Raw genomic sequence first — 20,200 nt, forward strand, 5'->3', positions numbered from 1 at the left:
CCCAGTAGCACTGGTCCCTGGGGGACTGCAGATTAAAACCATGGTGAGGTACCATTCCACACCCATTAGCATGGTTCACATTGAAAAGACCAACACCACCAAATTTGGGGGCGGATACAGAGCAAATACACCAAATGGCCCATGGATCCATCGCTCATGGGAATATAACTTGGTAGACCCACATTGCAGACCTGTTCAGCAGTTTTCTTTAAAACGTTAAAAATGTATCTAGTCAGCCGGGCGCGGTGGCTTATGCCTGTAATCCCAGCACTTTGGGAGGTCGAGGCAGGCAGATCACGAGGTCAGGAGATCGAGACCATCTTGGCTAACACGGTGAAACCCTGTCTCTACTAAAAATACAAAAAATTAGCCAGGCATGGTGGTGGGTGCCTGTAATCCCAGCTACTCAGGAGGCTGAGGCAGGAGAATGGCGTGAATCTGGGAGGTGGAGCTTGCAGTGAGCTGAGATGGCGCTACTGTACTCCAGCCTGGGCGACTCTGTCTCAAAAAACAAAACAAAACAAAACAAAAGTATCTAGTCTATGATCCAAAAAGCTTCACTCCTAGGTATTTACCCAAGAGAAATGAAAATATATGTCTGCAAAAAGACCTATACAGTGTGTCCATAGCTGTCTTATTCATAGTAACCTCAAACTGGACACAACTCAAGGGCCCGTCAAAAGCAGAGGCAAATTATGGTGTGTCCCTGCACAGTGAAGAGAAACAAAGGGCTGGTGCAACATGAGGACGTCTCAGAGACAAGTTGCACTTAAGAAACCATGCTAAAAAACACACAGAAACCCACATCATTACATGTATAGAATGTTCAAGAACTGATGAAACCAGTCCACGCTCACAAAAGCCAGAAAGTGGTTGCTTCTGGGGACCAGAAGGGAAAGGGGCATGAAGGGACCTTTTGAGGTGAATAGAAATTTCGGCATCTTGGTTTGGGACACATGCCAGAACTCACCAGGCGAACATTTAAGATCTTGCATTTTTATTATACACAAACTATATCTCAAATAACCTAAAAAACGATGCTTGTGACAGGTGTTCCCAGGTGCCGTGCAGGGAGGTGAGGGGCCACCACCTGCCATGAGGAGGCTGGGAGGCATCCTGGGGAGGGGAGGCCACGTTGGATCGGGGTTTCCAGGTGAGATTTGGAATAGCAAGGGGAGGGTGAGCCCAGTGGAGGGCTAAACCTGGCCAAAAGCCCAGAGATAAGAAAGAGCTCAGCCTTGGTTTCAAGCACCAACGGCCTAAAAAGGAAACCCAGTTATTTAACAGAATCCATTCTCTTTGAAGGCTCAGTGTGTATCTGAGACAAGACCATTTTCCGCTCTCCAGTGCAGGCTTCTTCATGGACTTTGTTCAGATTTCAATTTTATCATAGCTTTTTGTACTCCCCTCATCAGTATACTTTTTTTTGTTCCAACTGATAAATTATTCTTGGTACTTAGTTTTAAAAAAATTATTCAAGAGTATTGCCTTATTAAAATAACTTGATGCTTTCTTTTTTTCTCTCTCTCCTTGAAACATAAAAGCTACAGATTCTCGTTGACACTGGAAGCAGTAACTTTGCCGTGGCGGGAGCCCCGCACTCCTACATAGACACGTACTTTGACACAGAGAGGTAAGCGCTGGCCCCTTGGCTGGTGTGCTGGGCTGGGGTACTGCATGATCCACATGCTTCAAAATGCAGCAGAGCATAACAGCCAGAAAGCTGTTTCATTTTAAGGGGGGATACTGATATGTATGTGTATGTACATGTGCGTGTACGTATATGTGGACATGTGTATGCATATGTGCGTGTTCATTCCATCCTCAAATTCACAGCAGGGGTCTCCTGATAGCCTTCACGCATTTATGTGAGATTCGTTTTCTAAAAATCCAAGTCAAACACAACTCCTATAGTTATCCAAGTCACAGGGAGCTTGTGGCCCTTTGGTGGTTATTGCAGCAGCTTTAGTTCTGCAGTGGAGGTGGGTTGGAGCAGGGGACAAGGTCTTGGGGGTCTGTGAGGCCACTCTGGCCAAGGGTGTGGGGTCGCTTCCTCAGCGGAAGCGATACATGGAAACCCCCCTTCACGTAGTTCAGTAGGGGTTAAGGTGTGGTTCATGGAAGCCGTTTCTGTGGGTTGGTTTGCAACACTCATTTGGAAGAGTGAGTTTTGTGAGCACAAAGTATTAAGGGCCAAGACTAAGGCTGCACATGAGCAATTATGGGGTGGAGTTGAGAAAAAAAAGTGGAGCCAGATGGAGGTCTCTGGAATAGAACAAGTCCTGTCCATGCAGGCTTCAGAGCCTGGGTGGGGTTGTGGGGAGGCCCCCGGCGGCCTGTGGCAGCCTTCAGCTCTGCAGGAGCCCATGGGGTCTAGAGTCACCGCCCTCTGAACTGGAAGCTGCTCAAATGCTGTGCATGTTTTGATGTCACAACTATTTTTACGATCCTGAAATTTAAACTCAACAGACAGAACAGGTAAGCTGACGTGCTGCTTCGTTTTTTAGGGTCATGAATCATCTAGGGTCTTGGTAACTGTCATATTGGGTTTCCCTACTATAAATTCTTTTCCTGACTTCCCTTTCTCACTTTCCTTATCCTCAGTGTTTTGTTCCAGGGAATAAAGGCCAGCTCTAGTTGGGGACAAAAGGAGGGGGAAGAATAGCTGAAGTCTTCTGAAAATGTCAGGCAATTTAATAAAGCGAGATGATTTGCCGTGTATGAAAGAAAGCATAGAGGAAACCCTGTATATCTGTTCTACCTATGCCACATCCTGGGCTCCACTTTGGTGCCATAAATGATGGGGCCTCCTACACGTATGGCTGCAGCTGCTTGCTGGGGAGAGGGCTATGGTGGCTAGTGCTCTGTGAGGCTTCAGAAAAATGTGGCTGGTCCCTCCCTCAAGGAACCGATAGCTTGATTTATGGCTTCATGTGTTGGTAAGCTTCCTTCATTGATATTCCCAGATACAACACCTGCCTGTGATCAGTATGTGCCCAACTGTTGCTATAACCACAAACGCGTGTAGAAGTAGTGGTGGTGTTTCTCTCTGTGTGTGTAGCAGAAGCTTGGTTTACGATGGCTTGTGCTGCCCCTTCCCACTCAGATCTGTGATTCATCCAAGTCCTCAGTCCCCAAACAGTCCACACCTCCAACTGTTCACTCTGGACTACTTCATCATGGAATAGGACTTGGAGTTGGTCCAAACCTCTCATTTTGATTTCTGCAGCACAGGAGGTCAGGGAGACAGGGGACTTGCCCAAATTCAATCATTGAGACCAGCAGTCCCCAAACCTTCAGCCAACACCCGCTTTTTATAACAAGTGCTTTGTCATTCCCTGAAGTGACTGCAAAGGTCCTATGACTTATCTACACACACAGCTCAAAGTGCCCTGGCGTAATATGGGGGGAATGCAAGGGAAGTAATGTATAACCGGGTAATCAGAACCTCAATGCATGAACACCCTGGCTCCGTGGTGCTAGGAGATCATGCAGTAGGCAGATGCTGGAGGTGAGTTAACATCACTGTGGACATGTACACCCAGTGTAGACTGATCAAGGCAGGCTGACTTAGACTCACCCACCCCAAGCTGCTCAGTTTGCTGTCTTAGTCTGTTGTGCTACTCTAAAAGAATACCCAAGGCTGGGTAATTTACAAAGAAAAAAGGTTTATTTGCCTCATGGTTCTGCAGGCTGTACAGGAAGCATGGCGTCAGGATCTCATGCTGCTTCTAGTCATGGTGGAAAGCGAAGAAGAGCCAGTGTGCAGAGATCACATGAGAGAGAGGAAGCAAGGGTAGGGGAAGGACGTGCCAGGCTTTTTTTTAACAATCAATCAGCCCTCCCTGGAACTAATAGAGTGAGACCTCAGTCATTATTATGGGCAAGGCACAAAACCATTCTTGAGAGATCTGACCTCAGCACCCAAACACTTTCCACCAGGCCCCACTTCCTATACTGGGGATCAAATTTCAACATGAGAATTGGAGGGGACAGATATCCAAACTCTATCAGTTGCTGATATGATTTTCCAAAATGGAAAATAATCTTAGGAAAGTTCCAAGTAAAACAAACAGAAAGAGAATCAGCTTTCCTGGATTTCCATAGTAGCGAATATGCAATGTATACTAAACCTATGTAGAAAAGGTTTTGTGCACATATGAATGGGAGGTGCATTCTGTGCTCAGATGATCCAGCAGATTTCACCCATGCAGATGCCCAGAGCAACTTTGGAAAGTGGTGTGGGATGGGAACAATGCTTCATTTTGCATGACCGCCCTTCACATTCCAGGATAACCAGCATGCTTATCAAACACACCCCCAGAGTTTCCAAAACTTACCCTAGGGGACAGGACCTTCCTCTCTGAGAACCGTTTATCTGAATGGTCCCTGATGGTCCCAGCCCTGTATTGTTTCCACTGCAGGGCTCTAGTCTGTGTGGCACGTTTTCCACATTTCCCCCTGACTGGGGCTCAGCACATAGGGGCAGAACCAACACACGTGGAGCTTGCATTTTCTCATTTAGCAGTTCTTTTCCCCTTAGGATAGGTTTTTCTCTCATCATCTGTAGATGCAAGATACAGCAGAAAACAGTTAAGCACAGTAAAGTCAAGGTTAGGGTGATGTGGATAGTTACTTTCCAGATTTAAAGGGAACTATGCAAGTCAAGCCCTGTGGATGGCTATATTTTTCATGGCAGGTAAATAGCAGTTCTGTGGCAGCTGCTCACAGCCAGAGTCCATCAAGGTCAAAGTATGCTTCTCAACCCACACATCCTTTCGCTATGCAGATGCAATTGTTGAAACCTTCAAGGGTAAATAATACTCCGCATCATGAAGACTGTGCAGTATTTCATCAACCGTAGACAGCCCAGCATCTTTCTTAGCTCCCTTCAACTGTGTTTGGTTGAGCTGTGGTTCTCTTTCAGGCTACCGTGGGATACATCTCTCTTACTTACCTGCTAGCCCTGTTTGGTGTATTCAGGTGGATTTTGTGCCCGTCACCAGGTTTGCATTCAAATGGCAGATGGTTCCTGTTTTTCATCCTTTGGGCTTCTCTAGTCCGTATGCGTTTGATGACTAGGAAAACTCCTGGGATCATCCAGAACTCCTTTGATGACTAAGCCTTCCCTCCTGCTAATCTCACAAGATAATTCAGGATTCCTTGCCACCATTCTGACCACTCAAGGTCCTGATCTGTTTCTCCTTTTATGAGTAAATAAAAAGAGAAATAACAGAACACACCAGTGTCTAGGGAAAGCCCCCAATGGTCGGTTTCACCCCATTGCCACTTCCACCATTCAAATTCAGCATACCTTCCTTATTCGCGAGTACTGCAGAGACTGACTTATTACATATAACACATTGCTCACCTTTGGGGTCTCTACCCTGGCACCGCCTTTCTTTTCAAGAGACCATTCTTCAACAGAACTGTAAGGTTTCTTCTTGGCTGAATTAGAGATGATGCATCTCACTTCTGAGTTTGAGGCGACTTCTGTTCCTTCAACTGCATCCCTGCTACCATGCTTGCTTTGCAAGTTAAATACTTTCTTAGATTGATATTAACCTTGTTTCCTTTTTTCTGCTTTTTGCATGTTTTATTATGGTTGATATGCTTTATGATTGAAAGATATGAATATTTTCTTTCAATGTCAGTTATGTATAATTAATTTGTCTAATGTTTTCATCTAACTTTAGAGTTGGCCTAAGTTATGCTTTCAACCATTGTATTTGATGGGAGCCAAGAGACCGTCCTTTTGCCTTCTCAATTTTTGACAAAGGTTTCTTTTCTGAGCTGCAGCTCTCTGCCCTGTGATGTGTCTGTATTTGCTTGTGCTTCTGATCTCTCTTAGTTATAATAAGGTTCTGGTTGGGTTTGTCCGCCTCTGATTCATGTCCTGTCTTTGGATATTCAGGTCTAATGCTTCCTGAAACATGTTACAGTAATTGGAGTTTTGGCATGGGGTTCTTTGACAAGATCTCTTTGATTTATGGAATGAGATGTCAGGCTACCATTAGTCATTTGTGAGCTCGTCTTTATCAGAATCCATCTTTTCATGGTGGTGAATGTTCCAGTGAGTTACTATAGAGCAAAAAAAGAAGAAAAGAAAAGATCATGCATTTTTTAAATGTGCATCTTTTTTAGCCAATAAAATCTCACCTCCAGCTAGTTGGCTTGAAGAGTGATCTAGTATACTCATCCCTTGACCTTCCATGAATCTATTCAGGAAATTAAGTATATTTCCATTAAAATGTCTCCTTACTTCTGTACTATATCCGGGGTGAAGCTCACAGAGCAAGAGACCAATGTATTTTCCTCAACTAATGCTTGTAAGTGGAATTAGGGACTTCTTTTAGGAAGCTAAACTGGATACAGATCAAATGGCTTTCCATTCAATGAGGACAGATATTTTTACCTGATTATTGAGATCATTTCTCAAGCGTGTCCATCATTTGCCTGATAGAAGGGGACTTGCCATTTTGGAGCCTGTGAGCATTTAACATTATTGAGGATGTTGATGAACCACCAGGCTGGGCAGGCTGAGCTGATCTGAACCTCAGGGGTCTCATGCATTCAGGTCTGGTGACTTGCAGAATCACAGAAGATTAAGAGGTGAATCTGGTTACCTGGGCCAGGACAGTAAGCCCACTGGTAGATTTCAGACCCTGAGAGTCCCAGGGAGGTCCTGAGCAGAGTTCTTTAGGAGACTCAGCATTTCCTGGGTTAAGTGGCTTAGGAGAACCAGAACTGAACCAAGGATTGAACTCTAGAATTCTCCACATCCACCTTCTTTTTTCGTGTTCTCTGCAAACAACAGCAGGTTTCTTTTGAAATAGTAAAATGTTCTGCAGCTCTTTTCCCCTCAGTTCAATTGATTTCACTTTTTAATCCTGCATTCCCTGAGCACTCTTATCAGAGGTAGAACATCTTCTGAATTTGGTTCAAAGTGTTTTTATTACTGTGAGTGGGCTTTTTCTGGCCTCCCACATCCCTGATTGGTTGCTGTTTCTGAGCACCCAGAATGGATATTGCCAAGGAGAAGGCCATCCGGGTTTCTTGCTCCATGCATTTAATTATTGTGCAGAGCAATTGAGAGCCAAAGTATTTTAGTCCCAATAGGTGGGATGCTAGAAAATGAAGATGAAGACGTATTTTTATTTAAAGTGCTGGAGACTCTATGCTACTAATAACCCCTAGAGTCACTTATGATTCTTCTGTGGGGTTTTACTCAGAGGTTTAGTTCAAGGAAACCAGAGAATATGAATATGAACCGAGAATTACCTTTTTTTTTTTAACAGTATCTTGGACTGTGCTTTCTACAAGGCTAGCCACAAGTCACATGTGGCTATTTTAATGAATGTTAAATAAAATAGAAGTTAAGTCTTTCAGTTGCACTATAATCACATGTCAAGTGTTCATTAGTCACAAGCGGCCAGCTTATTGGGCAGCGTAGACAGAATATTTCTGTCGTCACAGGAGGTTCTGTTGGACGGAGCTGGTGCAGGGCAGAGAGGAACTCTTGCCTTTTAGACACTGGTTGCACAAGAGCTTGAAGCGTCACTGCCTCTCCTTGACCTCCTTAGCCAAGTCACCCCACACACACTGGCTGCTTTCCATGGGGTGTCTGGACTTTAGAATGAGGCAGCGTTAGATTCAGTAAGAGGAGCTCTATAGGAACTTTTTCCAGAAACAAACAAACAAACAAACAAAAAATCCTGATGATTTGCTTTGGGTGCAAATCTCACGTTGAAATGTGATTCTCAGTGTTGGACCTGAGGGGGAGGCGTTTGGGTCAAGGGTGCAGATGCCTCGTGAATGACTTGTTGCCCTCATCAAGGCAATGAGTGAGTTCTTGCTCCTTTAATTCACATGAGAGCTGGTTGTTTAAAGGAGCCGGGCACCTCCTCCTCTCTCTCTTGCCGCAGCTCTCACCATATGATGTACTGTGTCTGCCTTTGCCCTCCACCTTGAGTGGAAGCTTCCTGAGGTCTCACCAGAAGCAGATGCCAGCACCGTGCTTTGTGCACAGCCTGCAGAACCATAAGCTAAAATCACACCTCTTTTCTTTATGAATTATTCAGCCTTAAATATTCCTTTATAGCAATGCAAACATGGCCTAACAGACTTGAATTTTCTAATAATAACTCATAGACTGAAGAAAGGTAGCAAATGATTAGATAATTATAATAATGGCAGCTATTTTGTGGCATATCTCCTGTGTTCCAAGCTTTTGTTCTACATGCTTTACAGTATGAACTCGTTTAATCTGCGTAATTCACTTCATGAGGGATGGTATTATATTATCGCCATTTTTTAGTTGAGGAAACTGAGGCATAAAGAGAGTAAATAACTTGGCCCTGGGTCACACAGCTAATAAGGTATTGAAATCACATTTGAACCCAGGCAGTATAACTCCAGCTGCCTCTTGTCTCTCTGGAAATGACACCAAAATATCCAGAGTACTCCCTCTAAGGGGACCAGCAACCTGGGCAGGAAACTAGAGCAGATATACTAAATAGATATGCAGGCTGGTTCAGGTTCTTACTAACACTAGAAATTCTACGGAGTTTTCTATAGCCTGGACAGAGTAAAACTAAATTTTTCAAAAGGAAGTCATAGCACTTTAGACTGTTTAGGAAAGATACAGTTACGCTACCAGGGCCAGGCAAGGGGGCTCACGCCTGTAATCCCAGCACTTTGGGAGGCTGAAGCAGGTGGATCACCTGAGTTCAGGAGTTTGAGACCAGCCTTACCAACATGGTGAAACCCTGTATCTACTAAAAATACAAACATTAGTTGGGCATGGTGGCATGTGCCTGTCATCCCGGCTATTAGGGAGGCTGGGGCAGGAGAATCGCTTGAATCCAGGGGGCGGAGGTTGCAGTGAGCCAAGATGGCACCATTGCACCCCAGCCTGGGTGACATAGTGAGACTCCATCTCAACAACAACAACAACAACAACAAACAGTTATTCTTATTCTACCATACTGGGAGGTATGGTTTGACTGTGACCCCACTCAAATCTCATCTTGAATTATAGCTCCCATAATGATCATGTATTGTGGGAAGGACCCCATGGGAGATAATTGAATCAAGGGAGTGGTCTTTCCCCATACGCTGTCTCATGGCAGTGAATAAGTCTCAGAAGAGCTGATGGTTTGATAAGGGGAAACCCCTTTCAGTTGGCTTTCATTTCTCTCTTCCCTTCGCCAGGTAAGACGTGCCTTTCACCTTCTACCATGATTGTGAGGACTCCCTAGCCACATAGAATTGTGAGCTCATTTAACTTCTTTTCCTTTATAAATTACCCACCCAGTCTTGGGTATGCCTTTATCAGCAGTGTAAAAAAACGGACTAATACACCAGGGGTTGGCAAAGGCTAGCCCGTGAGCCAAATATGACCTGCTGCCTGTTTTAGTAAATAAAGTTTTATCAGAACACAGCCATGCAAGTTTACTTACACATTGTGGCCACTTCCACATTACATTTAAGAGCTGAGTAGTTATCACAGAGATCCTATGGCCTACAAACCTAAAACATCTATTATTTGTTTCTTTATGGAAAAAAGTTGCCAACCTCTGTACTAGATCGTATTCTCCAAGCATTTCCAGATAGTCTTAGTATATTTCTGAACTTGAGGAATGAACCCAAATTGTCAAAATGGACTGAATAATTTAGTATTTTTATTGCTATTCAACATAAGCATGTGCATCCCCTCCCATGTGGCAGGCACGTCTGAATTTATATTGGCACTAAAGCTTGGCGTTCCACCAATCTTCAGATACCCCTTTTCAAAGACCTGACTGCACATTACCTGGGTAATTTCTGATGGATCCCTTAGTTCTCTAAGGTCCCTTTGTGGTCACTTTTCTGTTTCTGTGCCTGCCCATTGTCGGGAGATTTGCACACAGAAAACGTTCACTGAATGCCTCTCTTACTTTATGATCACGGTGGAGTGAACCAAGATAGTAGGCAAATGTTAAAATCCAACCATCTTTAGATTCTGTACCCCATTTTGAAGTTAGAATCAGCTGTTTCCCCAAAATCTGTTTGCTAGACCTTCGTAAAATCACATTTTTCCTGATTATAAAACTTATATATGCAAAAAATATGGAAGTACCTAACCACAAGAGTAGGAGACCCCCACCCCCAATCCTGCCACCTCAGCTAGCCACTGAGAATATGTGAGTGTAATAAATAGTTTTGAAGAAGATTCTGTCTCTTTGACGCATTTTTCTTTTAACTTTTTCTCTACATCATTTAAAATTTCTTAGAAAAAGAAACATTTTTTTCTTTGGCACATAATAGTGCATCATATGGATATGCTGTAATTTACTGAACTGTTTCTTTGTTACTGAGCATTTGGATGGTTTCCAACTGTTTGCTGTTATGCATAAAACATCACAACCTTCTTGGCACATGAACCTCTGTCTGCTTCCTGGGTGTCTCCTTAGGGTCAGAGTCTCAGAAGTGCAGTTACTGAATTAAAGATAGTTAATATTTTTAACACTTATTAGATACACCAATAATGAATTAATGAGTTAAAGGCCAGATATGGTGGCTCATGCCTGGAATCCCAGCACTTTGGGAGGCTAAGGCAGGAGGATTGCTTGAGCCCAGGAGTTTGAGACCAACTTGGTCAACATAATGAGACCTCATCTCTGCAAAAAAAGAAAGAAAGAAAAATATTAGCTGGGCTTGTTGGTGTGCACCTCTAGTGCCAGTTACTCAGTAGGCAGAAGTGGGAGGATCTCCTGAGTCCAGGAGTTCAAGGCTACAGTGAGCCATGATTGTGCTATGGCACTCCAGCCTGGATGACAGAGCAAGACCTTATCTTTAAAAGAAATAATGAATGAATGAATGAATGAATGAATGATCATGTCATCTCCGAACTTCTTTACTGACCTTAAGCAAGACTGCGCTAGTTCATGTAATCCCACAACAAAGACTTATTAACATGTGTTAATGTTCACAGACTGATTATTAAAACAGAGTGAAATCAAGCCTGCAGGCGAGCAGGATCGCTTCAGCGTGATCTACTGGGTGATTTGATATTTAGCTTAGGATGGTGATCATATTCTTAGGAGGAGCGTGGTTTGAGTTCACAGACATTTGCCTAGAGATGTTTCTTAGGTTCCTTCCTATATTCCAGCAGTTTTCAAACTCAAATGGGTGTAGGAATGACCTTGCAGGGTGGGACACCCCAGGGCCTCAACACCTGCTGTCCTATCTCCACAATGCACTGTCCCCAGAGAGCCCCAGGTCTGACTGTCTTCATTCAGGTCTCAGGCAAACATGGGCGAATCCAAGAGTTCTCTCCGACTGCTGGGTCACTTGAGGTCCCCTTGCCTGCTTTATTCCCTGGGTGGCTCTCATTCCCCATAACCACCATTCCTGCATGCATTGTCTCTCCTCACTGCAGCATAAACTGAGCGGGCAGGACTTTTCTCTGATCTTGTGAATGTCGTTCTGCGTCAGTAGCTCTTACCCCCAGGGCTACGTGAGTGTCAGGCTCAGGGTCGTGTCACAGTGATTCATGTTCTGGCATGCCATTAGCGTCACTGCCCATATTTTGGTGTGAGTATAATCAGCTTTGGGGCATTGGGGGAGAACCTTGAGAAGGACCTGTGACATGAAGGACGTGGGCTTCAGCAGGTAGGACTTGGTCATTATTTGTCACATGAGTTGTATGTGTGAACCTGAACCCCAGCCGCTGCTGGTGCAGGCTGGTGGAGCCTCCCTCCAGGGTGCCAGCACCTACCTGTGTCACAGAGCAGCAGCCCTGCAAAGCTGGAGGGCCAGGCAGGTGTCCAGATTGGGTTGTGTCCTTCAAAGGCTACAGTGGCCAAGCAAAACACCTGACTTATAGAGTTTAACTTGGGTATAGGGAAAAATTAAACTCAAAAGCCACATGTTTATACCAGTGTGTCCCTTCCACATGACATGGAAAACACTGTTACCAAAACATTAGCAATTATGTTTTTGGGGGAAGCTGTCGCTTTGTGAACACTGATGCTGTTCATGATGAAGAATGGCTTACAGGCTTACAGTAGACTTTCTGCGTTTAGGATAGCTGCCTTGGACATGGCAACCTTATCTTTGTGGCTCGGGAACATGGATACATAAGAGAATACAATGGGCTTAGCCAGGCGTGGTGGCTCACGCCTGTAATCCTAGCACTTTGGGAGGCCAAGGCAGGCAGATCACAAGGTCAAGAGATGGAAACCATCCTGGCCAACAGGGTGAAACCCCGTCTCTACTAAAATTACAAAAATTAGCTGGGCATGATGATGTGTGCCTGTATTCCCAGCTACTCAGGAGGCTGAGGCAGGAGAATCGCTTGAACCCGGGAGGCGGAGGTTGCAGTGAGCAGAGATCGATCGCACCACTGCACTCCAGCCTGGAGGACAGAGCGAGACTCCATCTCAAAAATAATAGGCCGGGCCCGGTGGCTCAAGCCTGTAATCCCAGCACTTTGGGAGGCCGAGACGGGCGGATCACGAGGTCAGGAGATCAAGACCATCCTGGCTGACAAGGTGAAACTCTGTCTCTGCTAAAAAATACAAAAATCTAGCCGGGCGAGGTGGTGGGCGCCTGTAGTCCCAGCTGCTCGGGAGGCTGAGGCAGGAGAATGGCGTAAACCCGGCAGGCGGAGCCTGCAGTGAGCTGAGATCCGGCCACTGCACTCCAGCCTGGGCGACAGAGCGAGACTCCGTCTCAAAAATAAATAAATAAATAAATAAATAAATAAATAATAAATAAAATGAAATGAATACAATAGGCTTTTCTTCTCTTTCTCCAGGTCTAGCACATACCGCTCCAAGGGCTTTGACGTCACTGTGAAGTACACACAAGGAAGCTGGACGGGCTTCGTCGGGGAAGACCTCGTCACCATCCCCAAAGGCTTCAATAGTTCTTTTCTTGTCAACATTGCCACTATTTTTGAATCAGAGAATTTCTTTTTGCCTGGGATTAAATGGAATGGAATACTTGGCCTAGCTTATGCCACACTCGCCAAGGTAAGGCTAATCCATGGATTTAAGGAAATCCAATAATAGGATGAGATTCTGAAAATCAGTCATTAAAGGGCTGACACATGAGTCTTGGGCTGTCTTTGGAGACAGTGAGAACCATGTGGTGGAAACAGACCAGTATTCACACCATTATATTTCCAAGCATTTTTTGCATTGAAGGTAAATAGCATGATTCTTGGAACCTTCCTGTAAGACAGACTAATAGCATTAACTTTTTGTTTTATTTTCGTTTTATAGTTTAAAATGTTAACAGAATTTGAATCATGTAGATCGTGATGTGTGTTTAGGAGTTTTTACTAAGTTAGGATTAAAACAAAACATATTTATTAAATTCATACGTTTGCGTGAAGATGGAGCCTGCGGGCAGCCCTGGAACGCAGGCAGGGGATGGTGCCCTCAGCCAGACTGGGATGTGGCCTGTATTCCTGGCTCTGCAGGGGACACCTCCAAGGAGACACCCAACACCCAGCAGGGAATATGGGCAGCCTGAAGGCATGCCCTGGGGATAGCCAGCCCTTCCCAGTGGTGGTGAGCCCCAGAGGAACTGTGGAGCCCTGCCCTCGCCATCACCAGAGCCTCCCCAAATGGGGAAAGACAGAATTGGATGTTCCCCCAAATATTTGCACTTGGGGCCTACCCAAAGGAAATAATGTCTGTATGCAGGAGGAGGGAGGCAGGCAGGGGAATTTCCACCTGGAGGCATTGCCGAAGGCAGGCGGGAGTAGACACTGGGGGTGTGTGCTGGGCTCCTGGAGTCCACACGGGTTTGCATGCATCGAGAACTGCAGAAGGAGACCAGCTCTCCTGGCCCCGTACCTGGGCACCACGGCCTGGCCTCACCTTACTTAGCATTAGGCTTGGAACCAGAGCTACATGTGGAAGGAAACAGAAGTGACTGCTAGAGCAACACGCCCCCACTGTCCCGGGAGGATATTCTTCCCATCGTTCCAGCTCAAGTTTATGAGCAGATGGGGATGGGGTGGGGAGAGCAAGAGGAATTTTATAACCCTTGGCCCCCACAAGGAGACAGAATCACAATTACTGAAAGCCTATTAGGCCCTAGGCTGAGAAGATACAAGATAAGAGGTGGGTCACTCAGTGCTCATGACTCCCCTGTGAGGCCTACTTTGTAAGGTCATATTCTCCCCGTTTTATTTTTTTCTTTTTCTTTTTACTTTTTTTATTTTTTTGAGAGAGAGTCTCACTCTATTTTCCAGGCTGGAGTGCAGCAGTGTAATCTCAGCTCACTGCAACCTCTGGCTCCCGGGTTCAAGTGATTCTCGCACGTCAGCCTCCCAAGTAGCTGGGACCACAGGCACATGCCACTACGCCTGGCTAATGCCTTTTGTATTTTTGGTAGAGACGAGGTTTCACGATGTTGGCCAGGCTGGTCTCAAACTCCTGGGCTCAAGTGATCCATTCACGTCAGCCTCTCAAGGTGTTGGGATTATAGCATGAGCCACGCGCCTTGCCTTACTCTCCCCGTTTTCAAGATGTGGGGATTGAGGGTCAGTGAGCTGTTGCCCGTTTGAAATCAGGACATGGAGCTTCTCACTGTCTGCAGAGCCAGGGCTGGCTCATGAACCTTTTGTCCTCTGTATCATAGGGAATTGCAGATGGATGGACACTTGCATTCCTAAACACATTTTCAAAGTGCTTTATCTGTATGTGACTGTTTGGAAATGAACGATGTATATGACTGGTTTTATGTGAATTGTTCCGAAGTTGATAGAGGAAACCTAAGTTGCCTGGAATTAATAATATGTTAAGCGTCTGTGAGAACAGACCCCTTCGGGGTTTGCTCAGACCTCCCGACTCACTGTGAGGCATTTTATCTTTTCATTTATGAAATTCCAAGATTACTGACAATTGGCTTCCCATTTCCAGGGTTTGAGGAGAAAGCAATAGGACTCATAGGAAGCAGAGTGTGGCTGGGAACAGGGCCTACAGGGTGGGCTGGGCGGACTGCCCCAGGGGTCTCTGAGGCAGGTGCGCAGACGGCTCAGCGGTGCTCAGGTTGTGAGGTGGCCCCTGGTCCATTCCAGGGGCTTCCTGTCAAGGCTGTATCAGGAACACCTACGGGGCTTCTAAAACTGCAGCTTCCTGGGCCCCACTGAATCAGGTTCTCTCAGGGTTGGTTGTGGGCACCTGGATGCTTTTAAGTCCCTAGGGGAATCCCAAGGCACAGCCCTAGTGAAGAAGGACTTGACAGAATGATTGCAGCTCCTTCACTGTGTGCCAGGTACAGTTCTAAGTGCTTTATAAGTATTGGCCCATTTAAGCCCCAGAGCAGCTCCAGGTGGCTGCCCTTATCCCCGTTTCACAGGGAAGGAAGCAAAGGAACAAGTCACTCGGCTGGCAAGTGGCAGAGCCAGTCTCCCCTTTGTGTTTGCTTTGCTTTACTGCCTCTCGAGGAGGTGGGTAGAACACCAGCTGGGGGCACCCCCAGGCCCACCCTGTTATCCCAAGAGGTGATTTTGTCTCACTGGTTGACCCAAACGCCCATGAGTGTTCTGACAGGCATTGCATGTGGAAATCGTGCTGGATTCTGCCTCGGAATTCTGCAGAAGCTGAGATGAAACAAGTAGGAGGTCAAACACAAATGGATTAAACCAATGGGAAGATCTGTGTCTGTTCCATGGTGGAGTCCCCCTCTCACTCCCTCTGGAATCACAGTTTTAATTCTCACAGATAGTAAATAATCATTCCTGTGAATGACCATAGGCACCCGGGGGATGCCTGTAGCCTCTGTGCTACTATAGTTAATTACGTTTTCATCAAAAACTGACAACTCAGGGTCACCAACTCCAGTGTCTCCCAGTTGTCAAAGCCAAAATCTTAACTCGGGTCTATCACTGACTTCCTCCATGACCGCCAGCACCCCCAGCACACCCGCACCTCACAGTTGTTTGCAGACCTCCCCGCTTCCCTTTGAGTCTCTCTGGAGAAATGAGGGTATCCTCTGTATGTCTTGCTAGATGTGAGGGAGACACAGAGCACATGAGGGCTTCTGAAATCTGGCCTCAGGGAATAAGAAGCCTTTTATGCTTCTGGAGTATAGATTTGTGCCTTTCCTGCTTCTTTCCCGCCAGAGTTCATGTGGCAGAGCTAAGCCTTGCCCCAGGCTCTGGGGTCCGGGAGATGCTGTCCTCCCTGGTCAGCCACCTCTTATTTGCATGGTGGACAGCTGCGGCTGACAGGCGAACAGAAATGTCTGCGGCCATGGCAGCTCCTAGAGAAACTCTTCTCTCCTTACTCTCAAATGCCTAAGATTAGGATCCACCACCTGCCACGGTAACCCAGTTCCACGGCTTCTCACACCCCCTCACAAGGCAGTCATGATGATAGATGTGCCTGCGTCGAATGGCTTCCAGAAATACGATCTTATTTGTACAACAGAGCAGTACCCAAAGGAAAAATACCAACCAGTGGGAAGCTCTGTTGGGGCTTTCTGAATTCCTAGACCCGATCACAAGCTGGTGTATTGTTGAACCATGAAAAAATTGAACATAAACACCAGGAATGTTGCCTGTGGTGCGTGGCATCTACATTGGGTGACCCGTGTCTACACTATGAGTCCTAAGCAGGTGTCCCTCTCTGTCGCCCTCCCGCAGCCATCAAGTTCCCTGGAGACCTTCTTTGACTCCCTGGTGACACAAGCAAACATCCCCAACGTTTTCTCCATGCAGATGTGTGGAGCCGGGTTGCCCGTTGCTGGATCTGGGACCAACGGAGGTAGTCTTGTGGGTATCTTTCAGTCTTAAAGGGGCGAAAAACCACAGATGGATGGGCTCTTTTTCTGTTTTATTAAACACCTGAGCAGAAATATTAGGCATGTAGGTGTGCGTCGGTACTGTAAAACCTTCATCATCCTTGTTGTCGATCTTTTTAAAAATGGCTAAAATTAGACAATCCTTTATGTCATCTGCCATCTGGAAGGATGATTCTCATTGCTTCTCCAAATTCCATTAAAGCTTTTCTTTACCATCCTCGGTAGGGCACTGCTTTCTGTGGGTGGGGGAGGGGCAAGTGAGGAGCGGTGGGGGGTGTGGTGAATGGACCTGACTGTGGGTAGGGGGCAAAGGAGAGTTCATAAATTTGGCAGGGAAACAGGGACCCTCGTAGATCCTTTCTCTCTCTCTCTCTCTCAACACACACACAGGCACACGCGCACCACAGCACAAGTGTTTGCTACTGAAACAGAACCAAGGCCGTCAGCACTACGGAGGTGCTGGAGCCTGAGCTTTCCTCCAGGGCCCTGCAGCCAGATGTCAAAAGTAGTAGGAGACAGGAAGAATGCACTAGAAGGTGGTGCTGCCAGTCCCTTTGCTGTCTGACTATGAGGGGCGGGCTCTGCACCCCTGGTCCTCAGCTACTTTCATTTGCTACCATTTCCAGGCAGAGGATAGCATAGGATTTATGAGGAAATGTTTTACGATCTTGCAAAAAGAAACTTTGATCAGGGAAGCGCTTGTTCTTCTGTTGTCTGACCTGCAAGGAAGTAAATAATAGTCAGTGTGGTTAACTGCCTTATTGCATTTCTTTGAAGGAAAAATCTCAATATTGTAAAGCTAAACTTGTATGTACTTTCTTTGGATAAGAGAAACCCCCCAAAGCATCTTGATTAGACGAGGGCCTAATACCATCTGACTTTTGCAGACATAGACCCATAACATTCCATGTTTATTTTATTTTATTTATTTATTTATTTTATTATTATTATTTTTGAGATGGAGTCTCGTTCTATTGCCTAGGCTGGAGTGCAATGGCGTGATCTCAGCTCACTGCAAGCTCCGCCTCCTGGTTCAAGCGATTCTTCTGCCTCAGCCTCCTGAGTAGCTGGGACTACAGGTGCCCGCTACCACGCCCAGCTAATTTTTGAATTTTTAGTAGAGACGGGGTTTCACCATGCCAGCCAGGCTGTTCTCGAACTCCTGACTTCATGATCCGCCCGCCTCAGCCTCCCAAAGTGCTGGGATTACAGGCACGAGCCACCGCGTCCAGCTCCTTGTTTACTTTTTAAGCATTGATATTTGTTTCATGACATCATCACAAAGTAGAAGCCCTCATTGCAGTCAAGTTTCTCTTTACAGGCGCATGATTCTCTGTGTAACCTGTTGATATGTCTGTGTATGTTTTCTCTTATGCCTGTAAATATTTTCTGTCCCAGGTCCTGGGTGGAATTGAACCAAGTTTGTATAAAGGAGACATCTGGTATACTCCTATTAAGGAGGAGTGGTACTACCAGATAGAAATTCTGAAATTGGAAATTGGAGGCCAAAGCCTTAATCTGGACTGCAGAGAGGTATTCATGCTATGGTCTCTGTTGTGTCTTTCTGTGTGTGCCTGGGTCACTTAAATATGCCAGCTGGAACCCGTAGATGCCAACAGAAGGTACATTACCTTGTAAGATAAAGGCTAATTACATGAAAAGATGCAGGGCCTTGCTGTACAGTAAGTTGAAATCAATTAATTATCTTCACTCCCCACCACAATTATTGCATCCTCCCAATCACTTAGCTTCATAGGACAAAATTACCATTAAATGGTGAGTGAAGAGGACTATCTGAGCTACACCTTTCACCATACATTCATCTTGGACTGACGGTCCCTAAGCTCGGTTTAAGAGGTTGAAATAAGCAGATTTTTCATCAGTGTAGGACAGAGAAGGACGAAAAATAAGCAGAATGAAACCAAAAAAGATCATCAGCTTTTTATCCTCCATTCACAGCTAGCCTGGCCCCCCGAGTACCCAATTCTCCCTGAAAAACAGTCATGCTGTAAAGATGTATGTGGCTCGGTAGTGCTAAAGTGGCCACATGCAGAGATCTGACACCAAACCGCTTAGGACCCATGTTCTTGCCCTCTCACTGCGTTTTGGCATGTTGGTAACACATTATGACATTATGATTATGATTATGACTTACAAGAGCCTCAGTCTTCTATAGCACTTTTAGAATGCTTTATAAAAACCATGGGCATTTCATTATATTCTAACCTGTTAGCACTTCCGTTTATATGAACCGTCACATGCCAACATCGATTCTCATATATGCAGGTACCTCTTGTCACGCACGTCCGTGTGATGAGACCACCAAACAGGCTTTGTGTGAGCAACAAGGCTTTTATTTCACCTGGGTGCAGGCGGGCTAAGTCCGAAAAGAGAGTCAGTGAAGGGAGATGGGGTGGGGCCATTTTATAAGATTTGGGTAGGTAGTGGAAAATTACAGTCAAAGGGGGTTTTTCTCTGGCTGGCCTGGGTGGTGGTCACAAGGTGCTCAGTGGGGGAGCTTTTGAGCCAGGATGTGCCAGGAGAAGAAGAAGGATGTGCCTGTCACAAGGTAACATCATCAGTTAAGGCAGGAACAGGCCATTTTCACTTCTTTTGTGGTGGAATGTCATCAGTTAAGGCAGGAACTGCCTTTTTACTTCTTTTGTGATTCTTCACTTGCTTCGGGCCATCTGGACATATACGTGCAGGTCACAGGGGATACGATGGCAATGGCGTAGCTTGTGCTCAGAGGCCTGACACCTCTGAGAAACTAAAGATAAAAATGACGGTCCCTTCCATTGCAAATCTGTGTGTATTGACAAGAGGCACTTATTTGTCAACTAAGAACCTAGTGGTAGAATCAAATGTCCGAATGTAAAACAAAATACAAAACGTGCGTGTGTGTGTGTGTGTGTGTGTATGTGTATGTGTATTAGAGAGGAAAAGCCTATATTTGGAGGTGCGATTCTTAGATTCTAGGTTCTTTCCTGCCCACCCCATACGCACGCACCCCACAAAGGAACAAACAGCAAAACCCAGGACATCTTAGTGCAACATTTCAGTTTGCTACAGGACTTTTAAATATTCACTTTACTTATCTATTAAAAACATGAAAATGTTATGAATAAGCTAAGCTATATTTTAAATTTTGTTTTTACACTGAAAATAATTTAATATTTGTGAAGAATACTAATACGTTGGTATATTTCATTTTCTTAAAATTCTGAACCCCTCCTCCCTTATTTCCTTTGACCCGAGTGGTGTATTGGTCGTGTGACTCATGGATTTGCCTTAAGGCAGGAGGATCAAGTTGCCCAGGACCCATTCCATCCCTGGGTAGACTTGCCCACACAGCTGTGCCTATAGAGGCTGGGGTGGCTCATCTGGTGTTGGC

General features: G+C 45.6%; 1 protein-coding gene across 1 annotated transcript in view; it reads left to right on the plus strand.

The window, feature by feature from the left end:
* BACE2 (beta-secretase 2) overlaps positions 1-20,200 on the plus strand; it is a 117,047-nt gene that overhangs the window by 58,222 nt on the left and 38,625 nt on the right. The window contains exons 2-5 of the mRNA XM_033232516.1: positions 1,545-1,633; positions 12,803-13,019; positions 16,649-16,777; positions 18,205-18,339. Of these exons, the coding sequence (XP_033088407.1) occupies positions 1,545-1,633; positions 12,803-13,019; positions 16,649-16,777; positions 18,205-18,339 (570 nt within the window). The remainder of the gene's footprint in view (positions 1-1,544; positions 1,634-12,802; positions 13,020-16,648; positions 16,778-18,204; positions 18,340-20,200) is intronic.

The sequence above is a fragment of the Trachypithecus francoisi genome, unplaced genomic scaffold (genome assembly GCF_009764315.1).
Source record: "Trachypithecus francoisi isolate TF-2019V2 unplaced genomic scaffold, Tfra_2.0 Lachesis_group14, whole genome shotgun sequence".
NCBI lineage: Eukaryota > Metazoa > Chordata > Mammalia > Primates > Cercopithecidae > Trachypithecus > Trachypithecus francoisi.